The 19,788-nt window shown below is 52.8% G+C and overlaps 1 protein-coding gene across 5 annotated transcripts; it reads right to left on the reverse strand.

Moving 5' to 3' along the window:
* Positions 1-1,591: 1,591 nt before the first annotated feature.
* Positions 1,592-19,391, reverse strand: AQP7 (aquaporin 7). 5 transcript variants are annotated; one of them, XM_017542941.2, is made up of 8 exons: positions 18,878-19,391; positions 17,465-17,515; positions 11,914-12,031; positions 3,612-3,735; positions 3,047-3,184; positions 2,721-2,839; positions 2,293-2,459; positions 1,592-1,932 (listed from the first exon to the last, which is right to left on the reverse strand). In XM_017542941.2, exons 2-8 carry the CDS (start codon positions 17,488-17,490, stop codon positions 1,647-1,649), a joined length of 978 nt encoding a protein of 325 aa, XP_017398430.1. In that variant the 5' UTR covers positions 17,491-17,515; positions 18,878-19,391; the 3' UTR covers positions 1,592-1,646. The 5 variants fall into 5 exon arrangements, with proteins under 5 accessions (XP_017398430.1, XP_037599556.1, XP_017398428.1 ...); XM_037743628.1 differs by having other exon boundaries at positions 1,592-1,873; positions 2,293-2,510; XM_017542939.2 differs by having other exon boundaries at positions 2,293-2,510.
* Positions 19,392-19,788: the final 397 nt, after the last annotated feature.

Genomic DNA, 19,788 nt, shown 5'->3' on the forward strand with positions numbered 1-19,788 from the left:
ACCTCACCGTGTCCCCCACCTCCAGAAGGAAGCCCAGTCTCCTCTGCCCATCCCCTCAAACTGTAAAGTGCAGCTCTTAGCCCCAGAAAGGACACCCCCCACCACATCCTGCTCTGTCTCCTCCTCTGGGAAGCCTTCTGGCCTTGGCCCAGAGGCTGGATGTGAGCTCCTCCACCCCGAACCCCACAGCCTCCAAGCCTCCCACTCTGCACTCACTTTCTTCCTCATAATTACTTGTCCCCCATTAAACTGCAACCATCTGCAACCATCAGAGGCAGAGCCCAGTGCATCCACTGGGCATCCCCAGTGTCCAGACAGGGCCTGCACACAGTAGGTGCACAATAATTGTTGAAAGGCAAAATGCATAGCAATGACAGGAACCATGGGTGATGCTGCCTTCTGAGCCCCAGGCAACAGAGTGATTCTTACCTGACCCCAGGCTTGGCGGATCCTGGCCCCCTACCCCCACCCGACCTCTGCACCTGCTTCCCTGGAGCCCTTGGAGCCCTATGAGGCCTCTTCCTGTGTCTTCATGTGTTTGAAGGATTTCCCTCTTTGCATTTTCCTTACAACTGTGGGATTCCTTCACGTAGGAGCACTCTGGCACCAGGAAGAAGAAAGACGAGTCCAACCCCTTACCAGCCTTCAATCTATAGCAAGCATTCTCAAGGGAATTAAAACTGATTCTTTTTTTTTTTTTTTTTTTTTTTTGAGACAGAATTTCGCTCCTGTGGCCCAGGCTGGAGTGCAATGGCTCGGTCTTGGCTCACTGCAACCTCTGCCTCTCCGGTTCAAGCAATTCTCTTGTCTCAGCCTCCCAAGTAGCTTGGATTACAGATGCCCACTACCATGCCTAGCTAATTTTTTGTATTTTTAGTAGAGATGGGGTTTCACCATGTTGGCCAGGCCCATCTCAAACTTCTGACTTAAGGTGATCCACTTGCATCAGCCTCCCAAAGTGCTGGGATTATAGGCGTGAGCCACTGTGCCCAGCCTAAAACTGATTCTTGAAAGGGGAGGTGAAAAAAAATCTTACTCTTTTTTATGTATAAAATACAGAACATACACAGTACATAAACAGGTACATAGTATATCTGTGGTATTAAAATTTCATGTGATTAAGAAAAAAATATCTAAAAGGCTACTGGGGAAGGCACTAATGGAAAAAAAGGCTAAGAAATTCTGATCTACATTCTTGGGCCTTGCCTTGTCTGTTCCAAGAACTGGCCAGAACTCAGGGAATGGAAGAACCAGGGGAAATTCGAGTCCAATCCCAGGATCCCCTCAAAGTATCTCCAAAGCTGGCCCCCCCATCAGCCAGCCAGCTATGGTTCTTTCCCCGAAACTGCCCTTCCTTCCCCCGTGCCTGAAAATCCCTCATTGTGTTTCTGTCATTCTTTCCTCTCACCCTGTTCCTACTGAGGGCGCAGGTCAGCTCTTCACTCTCTCCCGGGGGCATCCCAGTTCCCAGAGTGTGAAAGACTCAGGTGCCTCACCTCTACACCTTGGGCTAAGGCATAGCCCTAGAGCTACTGGAAGAACCCAGGAGGGGAGCCCAACCACAGGAGTTCCCTAGGAAGTGGGGTTCTGCTGTGGGATAAGGCTTGCTTTATTGGGGTGGGGGTGGGATCACAAAGAATCTCTACTTAGAACTGTTCTTGGGCCATGGATTCCTGTAAGGTGGGGGCCAGGCGGACTGAAGGTCTGTTGTCAGGGCTCATGGAGACGGGGGTGAGGCGAGAGGCCATGGATGTGTGAGGTTCCATCTTGGACGATACGGTTATCCTGTTATCTTCATATGCCACAGAGTCTTCCAATTTTGGGGGCTCCCGTGGGATGGTGGAGCCAATGAAGACCACATAGATGATGCCACCTAGATAGGCACCCAGAAGTGGCGCCACCACTGGCACCCACCACCAGTTCTCCCCATCGCTGCAGGCAAGAGGCAGAGGCCTGCTGAGGGGGGCTGATGTCCAGGACAGCACCCTCATCCACCTCAGGCCAAGACAGGGTGAGCGGAGGAGTCATCCCCAGGATACCCCAGGAGACAGCTCAGCCCGGGGCCCTGGTTGGCCTCAGCTCGATTCAGGGACAGGGCTGACACTCCAGGCAGGTGTGGGGTCTGTATCCGTACTGCTCTGGGGAAATGTTGGGACTCACTCCTGCTCCCCAGGCCACCACGGGGCTCTGCAGGACCCTCCTATGCTGCCCCTCACATCACTCCCACACCTCCTCAACATGCAGGGGACCCACAGAAAAACTCGAAAGAATGGGCCTAGGCAGGGGCTATACCTGAAGACCTGTTTGCCCCAGCCAGCAATGAAGGTGAAGATACGGGGGGGCAGGTCCCGGGATGGGTTGATAGCATATCCTGTGTTCATGCCAAGGGACATCCCGATGGTGACCACGAGTATGCCTATCACCAGCGCCTGTGTGCCCGGCAGTGCTGGGTTGTTCTCCTTGTCCGTGATGGCGAAGAGACACAGCTGGAGCATCCCTGTCAGCCACACCTGAGGAGCAGATGCTGTGGCAGCTCACCAGGGCCCCTCCCCAAGCCACAGGGCCTCGGCAGTGCCCCAGATCCAAGCCCACTAGCAGAGATGCATCTCTGTACAATCTCCATCCGGAGTTCTTCACCTGCCTATCAGGAGGGGCTCCCTGCTGGCTCCGTCCTGAGGGGTGGGGGGCAGGAGGAGGGGTACTCATCCTGGACCACTGACCTCATTCAGGAAGCCCCGCCACAATGTCATGTAATCAGGAAGGTAGGTGGCAAAAATGCCAGCCGTCGCTACGGGACCGGTCACCATCAGCTGTCCACCCGAAAAGTGGAGAATGGCCGCTGCGGAGACACAGACTGTCGTGTGAACCTGCCCCCAGTGAAGCCCCACAGGGTCCCAGAAATGACATTATAGGTTAGAGGGTGGAGGAGCTCCAAGGCTTTTTTCTCCCAGCTATTTTTTACAAACCAGGACACTGAGGTCCGATCTGCCCTAATTTCAGAGGAGGCTACTGAGGCCAGAGGCAGACACCCAGGCAGTGCACTCACTGTAGAAGAGGGTGTAGATGGTGGCAGCCGCCAGGAAGGAGCCGAGGAACTGACCCAGCACGTAGACCGGAAACTTCCTCCAGGGCAGGCGGCCCAGCGCGCAGTTAGCGAAGGTCACAGCTGCATTCATGTGGGCCCCTGCAGGCAGGACCAAGTGTGTCAGGGAGCGAGAGCAAAACAACAACAATGACAGCTGTACTGAGAACAGCAATGGCTGGTGTGCACAGAGAGCATGCTCCTGACAGCTCTCTTATTGACCCTCACAACCACCCTGTGGGGCCAGAGCCACAGCCTTTGTGTCACTGTTAAGGAGACTGAGGAACAGAGAAGGCAATGACTTGCCTAAGATGACCCAGCCAGTGAAAATGACAGGTCATGGGGGCCCAGGAAGAATCTGGGGCAGACACATCCTAGACGAGGGGTTGGGAGGAGACCTCCTCCCTCCCAGTGGCCAGGCGGAGAGGCACTGGCTGTGCCGGAGAAGGGGCTGGCTGGGGCGGACAGGAAAGAGCCTGTGGGGGGACAGCTGGCCTTGCCCAGTCCGGCAGGGCCTGGGGTTACTCACCAGAGATGTTGCCTGCCACATGCACTCCCATGGCGACACCGAAGCCAAAAGCCAAGTTGACAGCAAGGTAGCTCCCATGTTTTTTACTTAGAACCATATGGGCCACGGAACCAAGGCCAAACACCTACAAGGGAGGACCACTAAGGGGGCTGCCTGTCCCGGAGCCCCAACCTCAGACGAGGGCTCAGAGCCCAGTTCTAGCTCCTCATCCCCATGCCCTGGGCCTTCCTGCTATTACCCTCAAAGACCTTCTGCCATGCCCTTTCTCCAGAGCCTTCCCTCCTCACCACCTCCTCTCCTTGCCCCTGCTGAGGCCTCTCAGACCTGAGCCCCTGAGAGCCAGGTGGAGCAGCAGAGTCAGAGGCTCTCAGACACATGTCCAAGCACCTCAGCCCCAGGCCCACACGAAATTTGGAGGTGAGGCAGGGCTGTGAGGAGGGGATGGCTGGCATGGATGGCACGCCCTCAGAGTCCCTCACGCTTCAGGCCTGCCTGAAGGAAGTTTCTTCACAGGACCTCCAAATCCATCTATTCCTGTGTGTGCGCACGCGCGCGCACACACACACACACACACACACACACACACACACACACACACACCCTCCACCCCACCCCCTGCAATGATAGAGCAGTGGGGTCCTAACTCTCCTGCCCTCAGCTTCATTTCCACGGACCTCAGGTGGCTCTCCCAAGCCGCTGCTTCTTGCCCATCCCTCACAGCTCCTCAGATGATGCCGCCTTCACAGGGGGAAGGGGCCAAACTTCAGGCCCATTAGCCTCAGTCTAGAGCCACTGTCCCCTTCAGCCCTGCCTCCTGTGCCATCCTCTCCCTCTGCAGAGGTCTCCATCTCCCCTGTACCTTCCATCCTCCCACTGACTGGCTCCCACAGACTGGAGTCTCATCCTTCCCAGAAAACCGTCCTGCCCCTGCCCAGCCTCCCTCTCCAGCTGTGGGCTCCTGGTCGCCCTGTCCCTGCTTCAGTCAGACTGTAGGAGAGAATGCACTGGCCAGCTGCTTCACCCCTTCCTTCACGCTCCCTTCTCAATCTGGCTTCCACTTCTGCATATCACAGACACCGAAGCTCTCTCCAGGGGCTCCCACAACCTCCTTTTCCAAAGGTCTCTTGCCAGGTCCACAGCTTCAGCTATGCCTGATGGACCAAAATTCCCGTAATCTCCACTGGGGAGCCAGATTCCTATCTGCAAATCACCACTGGAACTTTCCTGGTGTTCCACGTGCATCTCAGGCTCTGTTGAAAGTTCGCCATCTCTGGATCACCAGAGGTCAGAAGTTCAAGATCAGCCTGGCCAACATGGTGAAACCCCATCTCTACTAAAAATACAAAATTAGCCGGCCATGATGGTGGGTACCTGTAATCCCAGCTACTCAGGAGGCTGAGGCAGGAGAATCACTTGAACCCAGGAGGCGGAGACTGCAGTGAGCTGAGATCGCACCTTTGCACTCCAGCCTGGGCGACTGAGGGAGCCTCCGTCTCAAAAAAAAGAAAGTTCACCATCTCTCAGCACACCTGCTCCTTACTCTATGTTCCCCATCCCAACTGGCAGAGCCAGAAACTCCGATGTTGCAAATGGGAGTTTCCTCGCCATCCTCCCCAACACCCCATCAGCTCTGCTCACATTCTCCCTGAACCTCGCCCAGCCTCCTCCTTGTAGCCAGTGACCTTCCTGACAAAAACCCTATCAGGGCCGGGCGCGGTGGCTCAAGCCTGTAATCCCAGCACTTTGGGAGGCCGAGGCGGGTGGATCACGAGGTCAAGAGATCGAGACCATCCTGGTCAACATGGTGAAACCCTGTCTCTACTAAAAAAAAAAAATACAAAAAATTAGCTGGGCATGGTGGTGCGTGCCTGTAATCCCAGCTACTCAGGAGGTTGAGGCAGGAGAATTGCCTGAACCCAGGAGGCGGAGGTTGCGGTGAGCCGAGATCGCGCCATCGCGCCATTGCACTCCAGCCTGGGTAACATGAGTGAAACTCTGCCTCAAAAAAAAAAAAAAAAAAAGAAAAGAAAAAACCCTATGAGGTCTTCCCCATGCTCACTCACTGGCTCCCCTCTACTTCTAGGATAAAGTCCAAACTCAGTAGGCCACCATCTAAGACCCTTCATAATTTCATCCTTTCTGCCTGTTTCATATCTGCCCCGATATTCTTTGTATTAGGCAATAGTTTTACTACTAAATAATAATAACCATTTATTGAGCACTGACTACATGCCAGCGAGTTATACTGACCATGTCCTTTAACCCTGACACCAATCTTATGAGTTAGGTGCTATTATTCTCCCCCACTTGATAGACAGTAACCTGAAGCTTAGAGAACTTGAATGGCTTGTCCAAAGTCACACAGCCTGTACCTGGTGAGCCAGGATTAAATCCAGGCACTTACCTATGCCAGACGGCCTCAAACCAAACAACTGCACTGCTCCAGGCATGCCTTGCTTTCTAGTGCTTCTGTTTTGTTTTGTTTTGTTTTTTTTTTTTGAGACGGAGTTTCCCTATTTTCACTCTTGTTACCCATGCTGGAGTGCAATGGTGCGATCTCGGCTCACCGCAACGCAATTCTCCTGCCTCAACCTCCTGAGTAGCTGGGATTACAGGCACGTGCCACTATCCCCGGCTAATGTTTTGTATTTTTAGTAGAGACAGGGTTTCACCATGTTGACCAGGATGGTCTCGATCTCTTGACCTTGTGATCCACCCGCCTCGGCCTCCCAAAGTGCTGGGATTACAGGCTTGAGCCACCGCGCCCGGCCTAGTGCTTCTGTTTTATTTGTTTGATTTTTGAGACAAGGTTTTGCTCTATTACCCAGGCTGGATGGAGTGCAGTGACATGATCAGGGCTCATTGCAGTCTCCATCTCCTGAGCTCAAGTGATCCTCTCACTTCAGCTTCCCAAGTAGTTGGGACTATGGGCATGTGCCATGGCACCCAGCTAAATTTTTTTTTTTTTTTTTTGAGACAGAATCTCGTTCTGTCGTCTAAGCTGGGGTACAGTGGTGTGATCTCGGCTCACTGCAACCTCCACCTCCTGCCTGGGTGACAAAGTGAGACTCCGTCTCAAAAAAAAACAGAAAAAAAAACTGGATGAGCGAGTGAACCCCACATGATTTCCTGTGTCAGGGTTGCCAACTGGCATCCCATGCCCTAATTCATCCAGCACACAGGTTTTGTTTGGATCACTTGGTTTTGCAGAACAGGAGTTTCTATCTCTCTTGAAAAATGAGATGCTCAGGCAACACTGGCCTGCATTTCGTCCTCCATGGCAACAGTCAGCTGGCACAGCGGCAGCTCCAGCCTTGCACAGATTGGCACTCTGCAGCCAGCCAAAGTCCCTCTCGCCCTGAGTTGCGGCTCTCGTGGCCCCGTAGCATGTGATCTGCAACCCTTGCCCCATGGCTCACGTGTATGGCTGGTTTTCAGGGCCCGGATGGTTCCAGCCCCGCCTCTCCCTGATCAGAGAATATGGCCCAGCCCATCCAAGTCTCTCTGACAGCCAGGAGGCCAGCTCCAAGGGCAGTGCCCTTGGAAGTTGCAACATGAATCCGTCCACTTCCCTCATCCTGGCTGCAATAAATGGGGGCCAAGGTCACACTAGGTTTTTTGGCAAAACCTTCACCCTGGTGACTCACAGAGATTCCTATTAAAGCCCCCACTTCTTGGCACAGCCTGGCAACTAAAAATAACAATACAATGTCCCATATAGGCTTACACCTCACAAAGTTCTTTTACAAGTGTTATTGTCTTCAATCCTCACGGCAAATCTGCACAGCAAGAATTTTTCTCCCACTCTATAGAAGGGGAAACTGAGGCCCAGAGAGGCGTGTTGAACTACCTGAAAGTGATTACCTTACCCCGTCTGGGGGAGCATTAACAAGCCAGAGTCTTTAAAAGCCAGCTATGGCCGGGCGTGGTGGCTCAAGCCTGTAATCCCAGCACTTTGGGAGGCCAAGGCGGGTGGATCACAAGGTCAAGAGATCGAGACCATCCTGGTCAACATGGTGAAACCCCGTCTCTACTAAAAATACAAAAAATTAGCTGGGCATGGTGGCGCGTGCCTGTAATCCCAGCTACTCAGGAGGCTGAGGCAGGAGAATTGCCTGAACCCAGGAGGCGGAGGTTGCGGTGAGCCGAGATCGCGCCATTGCACTCCAGCCTGGGTAACAAGAGCGAAACTCCGTCCCCCCCCCCCCACCAAAAAAAAGCCAGCTATGTTTAAGCTAAAGGACAGAGCATAGAGGTTAAGGGTCAAGAAGGCCGGGCACGGTGGCTCAAGCCTGTAATCCCAGCACTTTGGGAGGCCAAGGCGGGTGGATCACGAGGTCAAGAGATCGAGACCATCCTGGTCAACATGGTGAAACGCCGTCTCTACTAAAAATACAAAAAATTAGCTGGGCATGGTGGCGCGTGCCTGTAATCCCAGCTACTCAGGAGGCTGAGGCAGGAGAATTGCCTGAACCCAGGAGGCAGAGGTTGCGGTGAGTCGAGATCGCACCATTGCACTCCAGCCTGGGTAAAAGGGAAAAAACCCCCCAAAAAAAAAAAAAAAAAAAAAAAGAGGTTAAGGGTCAAGAATGTGATATTAGGCCAGGCGCAGTGACTCATGCCTGTAATCTCAGCACTTTGCAAAGCTGAGGTGGGAGGATCACCTGAGGTTAGGACTTCAAGGCTAGCCTTGGCAACATGATGAAATCTTGTCTCTCCTAAAAATACAAAAATTGTGCTAGGCGTGATGGTTCATGCCAATAATCCCAGCACTTTGGGAGGCCAAGGTGGGCAGATTACCTGAGGTTAGGAGTTCAAGACCTGCCTGGCAAACATGGTGAAACCTTGCCTCTGGTAAAAATTAAAAATTAGCCAGGCATGGTAGTGGGTGCCTGTAATCCCAGCTACCTGGGAGGCTGAGGCAGGAGAATTGCTTGAACGTGGGAGGCAGAGGTTACAGTGAGCTGAGATCGTGCCATTGCACTCTAGCCTGGGCAACAGAGCAAGACTGCGTCTCAAAAAAAAAAAAAATGGCTGGGCATGGTGGCACGCAACTGTAATTCCAGCTACTCTGGAGGCTGAGGCACAGGAATCACCTGAACCCAGGAGGTGGAGGTTGCAGTGACCTGAGATTGCACCACTGCACTCCAGCCTGGGTGACAGAGCGAGACTCCAACTCAAAAAAAAAGACTGTGATATTAGACTGGACTGGATTTAATCTTGACTTAAAGTGTGACCTTGGGCAAGAGGCTTAGTCTTATGGAGACTCAGTTTTCCCATCTGTGAAACGGGATGATAGTACCTACTTCACAGGGCTATTTCAAGGATTTGGGAAGACACATGTAAGGGGCTTAGCATCACAGTGCCCAGGATGCGTTAGGTGCTCAGTAAAAATCTCAATAAAAGAAAGAGAAACACAGATGTGGGCAGGTATCAAGCATGTGGGCGGTGCTGCTTTTCCTAACAGCTCTGGGAGAACACACCCTCCTGCCTCCCAGGTTCCAAGGTTTAACAGCCCTCATGGGGCTGGAATGTCTTGTCGTAAGTGAATTACTGTGCCCTGGATTAAGGAGGGACAGGATCCAACTGCTGTCCTCACAGCTCAGGAGCCAAAGCAGGTGGGGAGGTAAGAGAGGAGCAGGGGAGGACCACATACAGAGAGGAGAGAGCAGCCGAGAGCACCTGTCCTAATAACGAGGGATCAACACGTGGGTACCACATGTATGCTTGTGCTGGCACTTGACCTTCTTCACACAAGTCCTCCAGCTTTATGTTAATGTTCCTGTTGACCAATAAGGGAGCTAGAGTGGTGGGCCAGGTGCGGTGACTCATGCCTGTAATCCCAGCACTTTGGGAGGCCGATCTGGGCAGGTAACCTGAGTTCAGGAGTTTGAGACCAGCCTGGCTAGCATGGTGAAACCCCATCTCTACTAAAAATACAAAAATTAGCTGAGCACAGTGGCACATGCCTGTAGTCCCAGCTACTCAGGAGGCTGAGGCAAGAGAGTCACTTAAGCATGGGCGGTGGAGGCTGCAGTGAGCCAAGATTGTGCCATTGCACTCCAGCCTGGGAGACAGAGTGAGCCCCTGTCTCAAAAACAAGAAAGTTAAATTTGTTAACAGTTAAGATACTTGTGGATGGTCACACAGCTAGAAGATAGAGCTAGGATTCAAATCCCGCAAAGGCCTAATTCTGTGCAATATAAGTGAAAAGTCAGGTTTTAAGCCAGGGGGAGAACCGCCCAAGGACAACTGGTGACTCAGTGGCAAGATCAGGCCAAGAACCCTGGTGTCCCGCTTCCCTCTCTCCCTTGAGCTCCATGGAAGCCCCACCATCTCCTGCACTGTGGCTCAGTGCACGCATGCACACGCACACACACAGCTGCAGTTAACTAATAATCATAACCACACACACAAACAGCCTCTCTCACCCCACATTCCTCTGGCATGCACCTGGCTGCCTTTTCTTCTCTTCCTGGAGGCTGCCTCTTCTTTTTTTCTGGACCCTGGACCCTGTATAAGATGCAATAAGCATGGCTACAGTCGTGTTAAGGGCCGAGGCCCGCTAGGGTAAGTGGCAGGGCTGAAGCAGGTGGAGAGAGAGCAACCTCACACCTGCCTGCAGTCTGGATGTGCAGACTTCTGAAGAAGAGCCCCTAGGCCAGGCGCAGTGGCTCACTCCTATAATCCCAGCACTTTGGGAGGCCAAGGTGGGCAGATCACCTGAGGTCGGGAGTTTGAGACCAGCCTGGCCAGCATGGAGAAACCCTGGCTCTACTAAAAATACAAATTAACCAGGTGTGGTGGTGCGAGCCTGTAATCCCAGCTACTCGGGAGGCTGGGGCAGAATTGCTCGAACCTGGGAGGCGGAGGTTGCGGTGAGCCAAGATCATACCATTGCACTCCAGCCTGGGCAACAAGAGCAAAACTCCGTCTCAAAAAAAAAGAAGAGTCCTTGTCAAGGTTACCAGCAACCTCCACGTTGCCAAACCCTGGGGCCTTTTGCCAGTGCTCACCTTGCATGGACCATCTGCAGCTGCCCACACCACTGACGACTTCTTCCTGGTAGACCACTGCTCCCTCTATCACGCAGTCCCCTCTGGTTCTCCTCCCACCCCTCTGACCGTCCCTTCTCAGGCTCCTCTGCGTGCACCTCTTCATGCCTCAGGGCTCTGTCCTCAAACCATCCTTTTCTCTTTCTGTGCACTCTCCCTGGACAATGTTGACAACCACCACCTGTGTTCTGATGAATTTCAACTCTTTCCTTCCAGACCAAGCTTCTCCTGAGCTCCAGCCCCTGCCTGTGTTTAGCTATCTCCTGGATTTCTCCATGGGCATCTCAATCCATGGGCATCTTCCCTGCTCACATCCAAACCAGCCTCACCTCTCGCCCTGGGCTGGCCCCGTGCTCCAGAACAACAGCTCATCGGCGCTTTGCCCACATCTTCTACTGGCAGAGTCTCAATTCCATCTTCCACAGCCCTCAAACACACGCTTTCTTCTCCATCCCCAGACCAGCCACCACCCTCTTTCTGTCCCAGATCAACAACAGCCTCTTAACTGGTTCCCTCCCGCCAGCCTTGCCTGTCTTGCTTATGCTCCACACTGCACCCAAAATTACCGTTAACATCCAAATCTGATCATGTCACTACTCCCCTGCTTTCCAGCCTTCAGCATCACCCCATTGCCCTCTGGATTCATTCTCAGAGCCTGATAGTCAAGGTCTTCAATCTCTCTCTCTTTTTTTATTGAGATGGAGTTTCACTCCTGTCGCCCAGCCTGGAGTGCAGTGGCACAATCTCTGCTCACTGCAACCTCTGCCTCCCAGCTTCAAGAGACTCTCCTGCCTCAGTCTCCCAAGTAGTTGGGATTACAGGTGTGTGACACCATGCCCAGCTAATTTTTGTATTTTTAGTAGAGACGGGGTTTCACCATGTTGGCCAGGAACTCCTGACCTCAGGTGATGCGCTCACCTCAGCCTCCCAAAGTGCTGGGATTACAGGTGTGAGCCACCAAGCCCGGCCCTCTTCAATCTCTTTACCCCGGGTTTCTCTTCTTACCACTTCCAGCCATGCCCCAGATACCCCAGTGCATGGTTTCATTTGACCCCCACATATTATGATCCCTTTCTGTCCAAAAAGACTTGATGAGAAAGGCCTCCTCCTCACTTTCCTCTGCTGCTTCCCCAGGCTCCCAGCTCAGAGGCAAGGTATACACAATGTGACCGGGTCAGCATGGGGAGAGGGCCATGGATGGACCTGGCCGAGCCCCACCCACTTCATGCTGCCCACCACCCACTCACCATCATGACATACGTGCTCATGAACTCGGCCAGGAACTCTCGCACCAACTTCTTCTGCAGTATTTGCTGTGTCCTTGTTTTCCAGGACCAGGAGACCATTTTGGAGCTGCGGGTGGACCTGAGACAGCGGCCCGAGCCCATGGATAGAAAGCAGACTCCAGTGTCTGCCTGCTGCCCAGTGGCTCTTCAGCTCACAGCTGAGTTAATAGGTAACCCAGCAGCCTTGCCACACACACCTCCTCTTGCCCAGGGCAGCTGGGAGAACTGGAATCAGAGACTTGAGAGCCATGGGGACATGGAGAGGAACTGGGGTAGATGGCCAGGCCATGCCCCTTCTTCCTTCTAGTTGGGCCTGGGCCAGTAAAAATGGCACACCAGTGAGGCCACTTTGCAGACGGGCCGGTGGGGGGCTGAAAGTACAATCCATGGTGCCAACAAGCCCCTGAGAAAAAGCAGGGTAGGAGGCAGCAAGCTTGAAAGTAGACCTCAGTTGTCTATGTCTGTCTGTCTCTCCGTCTGTCTGCCTGTCTGTCTGCCTGCCTGTCTGCTGGAGCCAGGGCTTTCAGGTCACAGGCCAGGTGAGGGCAACAGTGAGGCACTCTACAAACAGCATGAGGTGTGGCAAAGTCTGCTGCAGAGCTCTACAAACAGCACTGAGCACTGAAACATGCTCCAGGTTCTGTCAAAGATGAAGGTGTCAGCAAAATGCACCAGGCTCTGCAACCAGGTCAATGCAAACAGAGGTGTGTGAGAAAGCGAGTGAATGAATGAATGAATGAATGAACAGGAGGGAGGGAAGGAGGAAAGGAAGGACTGGATCTTACTTCCTGGTGTATCTTCAGTGCCTATAGCACAATGACAGGTACACAGTAGATGTGCAATAAATATTTGTTGAATGTGTGAGAACTGGGGAATCTGTCTTACTCTCAACTAGATCTTCAGAGCTTCCCAAAGTGCCTGGCACTTGATATATATTTAGTTAATAAGTGCACAGTTAGATGGACAGGTAGATGAAACAGTAACAGGTCCCAAATCTTCGTATAAGGGGAGGTATAGGACTAGAGTTTGGGGAAGGTGGGGGGCGGGGCTGGAGAATAAAGAGAAAGAAGTGAGGCCAGGCATGGTGGCTTACGCCTATAATCCTAGCACTTTGGGAGACTGAGGCAGGCGGATCACCCGAGGTCGGGAGTTCCAGACAAGCCTGACCAACATGATGAAACCCCGTCTCTACTGAAAAATACAAAATTAGCCAGCGCGGTGGTGCATGCCTGTAATCCCAGCTATTTTGGAGGCTGAGACAGGAGAATCAGTTGAATCTGGGATGTGGAGGTTGTTGTGACCCAAGATTGCACTCCAGGCTGGGCAACAAAAGCAAAACTCCATCTCAAAAAAAAGAAAGAAAAAAAAAAAGGAAGAAAAGGGATAGATACCTCTAGGTGTGGTCTTAGTGCTTGTTTAGACTAGTCACTCTGCTATCTCACTATCTGGATGCCGGGAAGCCAACACCAGCCCCTCAACTCCTCTGGCCAGCCCATCCTTGCACATCACTTACTGCCTTGGCTGTAGGCCTTTCCACATGCCATTCCTATGCCCAGAATGGTCCCCTGCCTCCCGGAGGCTCCTTTACCCTGCCAGCCTCCTTTTCTTGACCTAAATTTCCCTTCCTCTGGAAGAGCCTCCTACCTCCTACCCACTCCTCTAGGCCATTCACTTCCTCCACATGCCCATGGTGCCCACTCTTTCAGCTGTGGCACTGCTCCTCACACTGCACAGTAATTGCTTAAGTAGGCCAGGCACAGTGGCTCACGCCTGTTACCCCAGCACTTTGGGAGGCTGAGGCAGGCTGATCACTTGAGACCAGGAGTTCGAGACCAGCCTGGGCGACACGACAAAACCTCATCTCTACAAAAAAATACAAAAATGAGTCAGGTGTGGTGGTGCATGCCTGTTTCCAGCTGCTGGGGAGGCTGAGGTGAGGTGATTGCTTGAGCCCACAAGGTGGAGGTTGCAGTGAGCCGAGATCACACCCCTGCACTCCAGCCTGGGTGACAGAGCGAGACCCTGTCTCCAAAAAAAAAAAAAAAGCTTAATTTATTAACTGCTTTTCTTTCCAAGGGCTGGAATCATACCAGTTTCCTCACTGCACTGCCTGAACGTAGTAGGCATGGTAGATTCAATACATCTTTGGTTCACTGCTGGTTGTTGCCTGCTGTGTGTCGACGAGGAAGGAGCCAGGCTTCCAGGATTCTCTTGATGTTCTTGGCTTCCTGCTCTGTCCACCTCTCCCCTACCTCTATGGCACCTTTCCACGACTGTCTTTGGGCTGCTGCTTGCATTGGCAGGGTCTCTTTTTCAGGGCTGAGGGGACTGGTCATGGAGTAAGGAGACCCCTGTATGATGCTGCATGGGAGCTGGAGTTGGAGGGGGGCCCAGTGGATTATCCATGCAACTCTGCATTCCCCTCCATCTACTCATCCCTGGGTTTGTTTCTCTGGGGTAAGGAATGGGTGGGCTATGAACAGAGGATCTCAGCTGAGAAGTGGAAGATGTTTCATTCCATGCCTGGACATCTCTTACTTCCTCTGTTTATTTTTTGCTGCCATGAGGCCAGGAGGATTTAGGATCCCTGAGGAATGGTGCTGCTCTCCCTAGCAGGATGAGGTGGCCATCCACTGGCCCCCACCCAACTCCAGCTCCCATGCTGGAGGTAACCACAGAAGAGGGGAAAGAAGTGGACAGAGCAGAAAGCCAAGAACGCCAAGAGAATCCTGGAAGCCTGGCTCCTTCCTCATCACCACCCTGCAGGCAAGGCACAGTAAGCAACAGATAACCACTGACCAACCTAATGAACCCAAGATTTCTTAAATCTGTTATGCCAAAATGTTCAGGCAGTGCAGTAAAGGTCATTGGTAGGATCCTAGCCCTTGGGGAGAAAAGCAATTAATTAAGTAATTACTACGCAGTGTGGTGAGCATTGCCACAGTTGAAAGAATGGGCACCGAGGGGCATGTGGAGGAAGCGAATGCCCTGGGGTGGAGTAGGAGGCTCTCTCGGAGAAAGGGAAATTTAGGTCAAGAAAAGAAGGCTGGCCAGGTAAAGGGGCTTCCAGGGAGGCAGGGATCATTCTGGGCATAGGAATGGCAGAGGAAAGGCCTGCAGCCAAGGTAATATCCAATATGCAGGAATGGGCTGGCCTCAGAGGAGTGGAGGTGGCATGAGATGGGGAGAGAGGGGCGAGGGCCAGATGGCAGAAGTCCTCCTGCCCAGATTAGGAAGTCTGAAGTCTACCATAGGCCGTGGGCCAAGTGGAGGATTTCAGCAGGAGAGCTGCCTTCCCTGTGGAGGCCAGGATGGAGGAAGTGGAGTGGAGGCAGGGTGAGCATCAGCTTCTCCACAGACGGATGGAGAGGGGGTGGCAGCCTGAGCCATGGAGATGGCAGTGCCAACAGCCACAAGAGCACAGTCAAGCTGACAGGCTTGGCATTCAGTTAGAGAGGGAAGGGAGTGGGGTGGCTCAGCAATGCCCTCAGGTCCTGGTAGGGCAGCGGAATGACAAGCATGGGAACCAGCTGCGGGTGAATGAACAAGAAGGCCCCTTCTGGGCACGTGGAGGGTGAGGAGCCCGATAGAGACCTGGGGGGGATGGCCAGTGAGGAGGCAGCTGGTCGTGTAGTCTCACTTAGAGAAACATTTGGAGATCAGCAAATCACAGATGGTCATCTGAGCCATGGGCAACGATGAGAGAGCTCAAAGAAAAGGCACAGACTAAGAAGAGGGGCCCAAGAAAGCCGGCCCACAAAGCAGGGAACTCACAGCCAACCAGAGTCTAAGTAAGCTGCTAATCAAGGAACTAAAAGCTCACAACTCTCTAACGCTTGTTATTTTCTTTCCTTCTCTGTTTTTTTTTTTTTTTTTTTTTTTTTTTTTTTTTTCCCTGTTTTTTTTTTTTTTTTTTTTTTTTTGAGATGGAGTGTCGCCCAGGCTGGAGTGCAGTGGTCACAGCTCACTGCAGCCTAGACTTCCCAGGCGATCCTCCCACCTCAGCTTCCCAAGTAGCTGGGACTACAGGAGCATGCCACCATTCCTGGCTATTTTTTTCTATTTTTGTAGACATGGGGTTTTGCCATGTTGCCCTGGCTGGTCCCAAACTCCTGGACTCAAGCAGTCCTCCTGCCTCAGCCTCCCAAAGTGCTCTGATTATAGGCGTGAACCACCACTCCTGGTGGCTTACTAACCCTATGACTAATCTATCAACTTAACTGATTCTTCTGTTAACCAGCTATTAACTCATTTAATTATCTAATCAACCAGTCAACCATAAACTATCTAACTAACCACAAGCCAACAATTCAACCTGCTAACCAACATTTCTTCATTCAACAAACATTTGTTGGCCAGCATGGTGGCTCACACCTGTAATCCCAGCACTTTGGGAGGCCAAGGCAAGTGGATCACTTGAGATCAGGAGATCAAGACCAGCCTGGCCAACATGGCGAAACCCCCTTTCTACTAAAAATAAACAAAATTAGCCAGGCATGGTGGCAGGCACCTATAATCCCAGCTAGGGGGGCTGAGACATGAGAATCCCTTAAACTCAGAAAGCAGAAGTTGCAGTGAGCCGAGATCATGCCACCTGCACTCCAGTCTGGGCAACAGAGGAAGACTCTGTCTCAAAAAAAAAAAAAAAAAAAAAAAAAAGTGTTGAACATCTACTTATGAGTCAAGCACCAGGAACACAAAGTTAAAACCCACTCTCCACCCTTAGGTCACTCCGTTTAATGGAAGAGATGGGTAATGGCAACACCACTACAGAGAAGAAGCTTGGGACTGGGGGACCTCAGGGGAGGCATGGGAGGTGGGAACTGAAAGGTGTTTTGAAAATGGGCAGGTGGTGGCCTAACATGGCTATGGGGGAGTAGGGTAGTGGTAGAAAGAATGGTGGAAGGTAGCCAGGCACGGTGGCTCAGGCCTGTAATCCCAGCCCTTTGGGAGGCCGAGGCAAGTGGATCACCTGATCACTCAAGAACAGCCTGGCCAATATGGCGAAACCTCATCTCTACCAAAAATACAAAAAAAAAAAAAAAAAAAAAAGAAGAAGAAGAAAGAAAAGAAACTCAGTGTGGCTGGAGGAAGGAGAGCAGGGCCTGGAGTGGGGAGGCCAGAGAGGTAACAACAACTAGATAGGCAGGGCCTTGGCCATTGCAAGGACTGGTTCTAGTTTCACCCCAAAGACAGCTGAGCCTGAGAGGGTTAGAAGTGCTGAGTTCAGTTCTGCTGAAGGCCTCCTGCATGCCTTGACCCTCATCCAAGTCTTTCTGGGCCTCCCCTCAGCTCAGGACCCAGCCCGGGCTTGGCTGCACCACAGGGATGTGAGAGAAGGTGGAAGACGCTCTTCTTCCGGGACCTCATAGGCTAGTAGGTGGGTGAGGAGGAGGAGGTCGAGGCGGAACAGCCGCCCCAAAGGAGAGGCTGAGGAGGGGCAAGGAGGGCATTGAGGTGTGCTGGGTGGAGGACAGGGGGCTGGAGTTGGGGAACCGGGTAAGGTACTTACCGCCTGTGCTTGGATGCCTGAATCATGTTTTGTCTTGCAGATTTGTAGACGCTGTGAAGCCAGAGAAAGGTCACTAGGGCTGGAAGACACAGCACGTGGCCCCACACTTTCATCAGACCTCAGCCTACAGGGGAGAAGCCTCGGGGCAGCTCCTGCTAGTGCCACTCCCTTAACCCAGCCTAGCAGCAGAGAGGGAGGAGCAGTGCTCAGCCAATGAGGAGACGCTCTGGACCACCCAAGTTGGCCCCAGGACCAACCCCAGGCCAGACCCTCCAGCAGTCCTCCTCAACTTCCCTGTCTGCAACCCTGGAGACGGCCTCAGCCTCTGCTTAGTGGCTCAAGCCTCTCATATTTGCGTGCTATACATTTAGTCTAACCTCAAGCCCTCTTGCTGCTAAAGTGTGACTGTCTGGGACCTGCGCATGAGCGCGCGTGCACACAGACGATGAACACACAGGATTAGGCCCTGAAAACTCGTTTCACCTGTGCACCTCACCTAAAAATTCCTCTCTGTAGGCTGGGCACAGTGGCTCATGCCTGTAATCACAGCACTTTGGGAGGCTGAGGCAGGCGGATCACTTGAGGTCAAGAGTTCAAGACTAGTCTGACCAACCTTGAGAAACCCTGTCTCTACAAAAACTTAGCCAGGCATGCTTGCACACACCTGCAATCCCAGCTACTCCAGAGGCTGAAGCAGGAGAATCGCTTAAACCTGGGAGGCGGAGGTTGTAGTGAGCCGAGATCACACCATTGCACTCCAGCCTGGGCAAGGAGAGTGAAACTCTGTCTCAAAAAAATAAAAAAATTTCCCTTTGTGCTCCTATCTTTCTCTCTGACAGCATGAAGGTAGCCCCAAGTCCCCTCACACTATCTGTCCTCATTCTCTAGCCCAGTTCCCTCAAGCTGCAGCATGAACTCACATCCCCAGCCCTGATTGCAGAAATCCTCCAGCCCCAACTGCAGAAATCCTCCAGCCCCGGCCCCAGCCCTGCAGGAGGGGACTGCGTGGAAGGAACAACTCCAGCAAGCCAGCAGCTGACCCATCTATGGCCTGCACCCCTCCCGCTGCGGTCCAGTGCCGGAGGTCTTCAGCTCTCTCCTCACCCCACCACATGCTCTGCTGACAGCCCAGCCCAGCACACCCTGCCTTCTCTGCCCCACTGCTGGTCCTCCCAACAGCCAACTTAAAGTTAAGGAAACTGAGGCCGAGAGAGAGGGTCTGTGTGCCTGTGTCACACAGCAACACAGGACTGCAACAGAACAAGAAAGCCAGGCCTTTCACTCCCAGCGGGGGCTCCTTCCCCTGACAGTCCCACAGTCCCCTCCTCCTGTATGGTACCCAGGGAGTGGCCCTTCCAGGTCTGGGCACTGAGAAGGCCGGCCCAACCCCACCCTGCCTGGAGCCCCACTCACTCTGCTGAAATATCTTCTGATTCTCAGCCTCTGCCTTGGGGGCTTCTCAGTTAAAGTACGTCTGATCTTGTTCCTCCATGACCGTCCCTGGCTCAGCTTCCACCCTCAGCTGGGGCTTGGCTGTTCCTGTGTCCCCAGTCCAGAGCCCGCCTCTCAGCCCTTCCAGGGTGGCCCCGAGCGCTGCTCCTGCTCCTCCAGGGGAGAGGTCAGTAAGGCAGGGGTTTGGCTGGTGCTGCTTGAGCCAAGTCCAGATGCACTGCCCAAAATAGCATCCCTCTTCCTGCCAGCGGTGCCGTGGAGACCGAGTTCTGAAGCAGCCCTTGTGAGGTCAGAGGTGGAGCTCCAGGTGGACACTCTGGGCCTCACAGTCCCAGAGGAGAGGCCTGTCCTCCAAGCCAATGTGCAGCCTCGTGGAGATTCACTCAGGGTGGCTGGCAAAATATTAGGGAAAGCTATAGATTAAGTCTCAAACCTTTTAGAAGGTCAAAAGGTTTTATTTGGACAGGTTGAAGGCAGCCGGGAAGCGATAGGGATGATAAGAGGCTTTCCCAGTTTAAGTCTGTTTAGCCCACATCCCTTTGTCTCTACTGTAACTGTGTACTCATGTAAACTTTGTGCTGGATGACCCTCTCAGGGGGAGATCAAAGGGGAATTACCCGTCCATAGTGCTTGCTCTGGGCCCAGAACCTAAAGCTTTTATCGTTCGTAAAACCACCCTTTTAGCCATGTTAATTATCCGCCAGCGTGTTGCTCTGTTATGAAATCTTTTACTGAATAAAGGTGTGAGTGTGCAGGGCGTCTTGGCCAATTGGCTGCATCTTACCCTCTGAAAGTGGCGACAATCATCCCTAGCCCACTTGAATCACTGAACCAGGTGTGAGAGTGAGTCATTCCTCCGTCGTTGAGTCAGC

This window comes from Cebus imitator, unplaced genomic scaffold (assembly GCF_001604975.1).
Source record: "Cebus imitator isolate Cc_AM_T3 unplaced genomic scaffold, Cebus_imitator-1.0 Scaffold149, whole genome shotgun sequence".
Lineage (NCBI taxonomy): Eukaryota > Metazoa > Chordata > Mammalia > Primates > Cebidae > Cebus > Cebus imitator.

Bases quoted from the DNA above. Each gene is read 5' to 3' on its own strand.
- AQP7 (XM_017542939.2), bottom strand. From the start codon at position 17,490: ATGATTCAGGCATCCAAGCACAGGCG. The intron at 3,736-11,913 runs GTGAGTGGGTGG...CCTCCCTTGTAG, and splicing joins TGAGCACGTATGTCATGATG to GTGTTTGGCCTTGGTTCCGT. The intron at 3,185-3,611 runs GTGAGTAACCCC...TCCTGCCTGCAG, and splicing joins TGTGGCAGGCAACATCTCTG to GGGCCCACATGAATGCAGCT.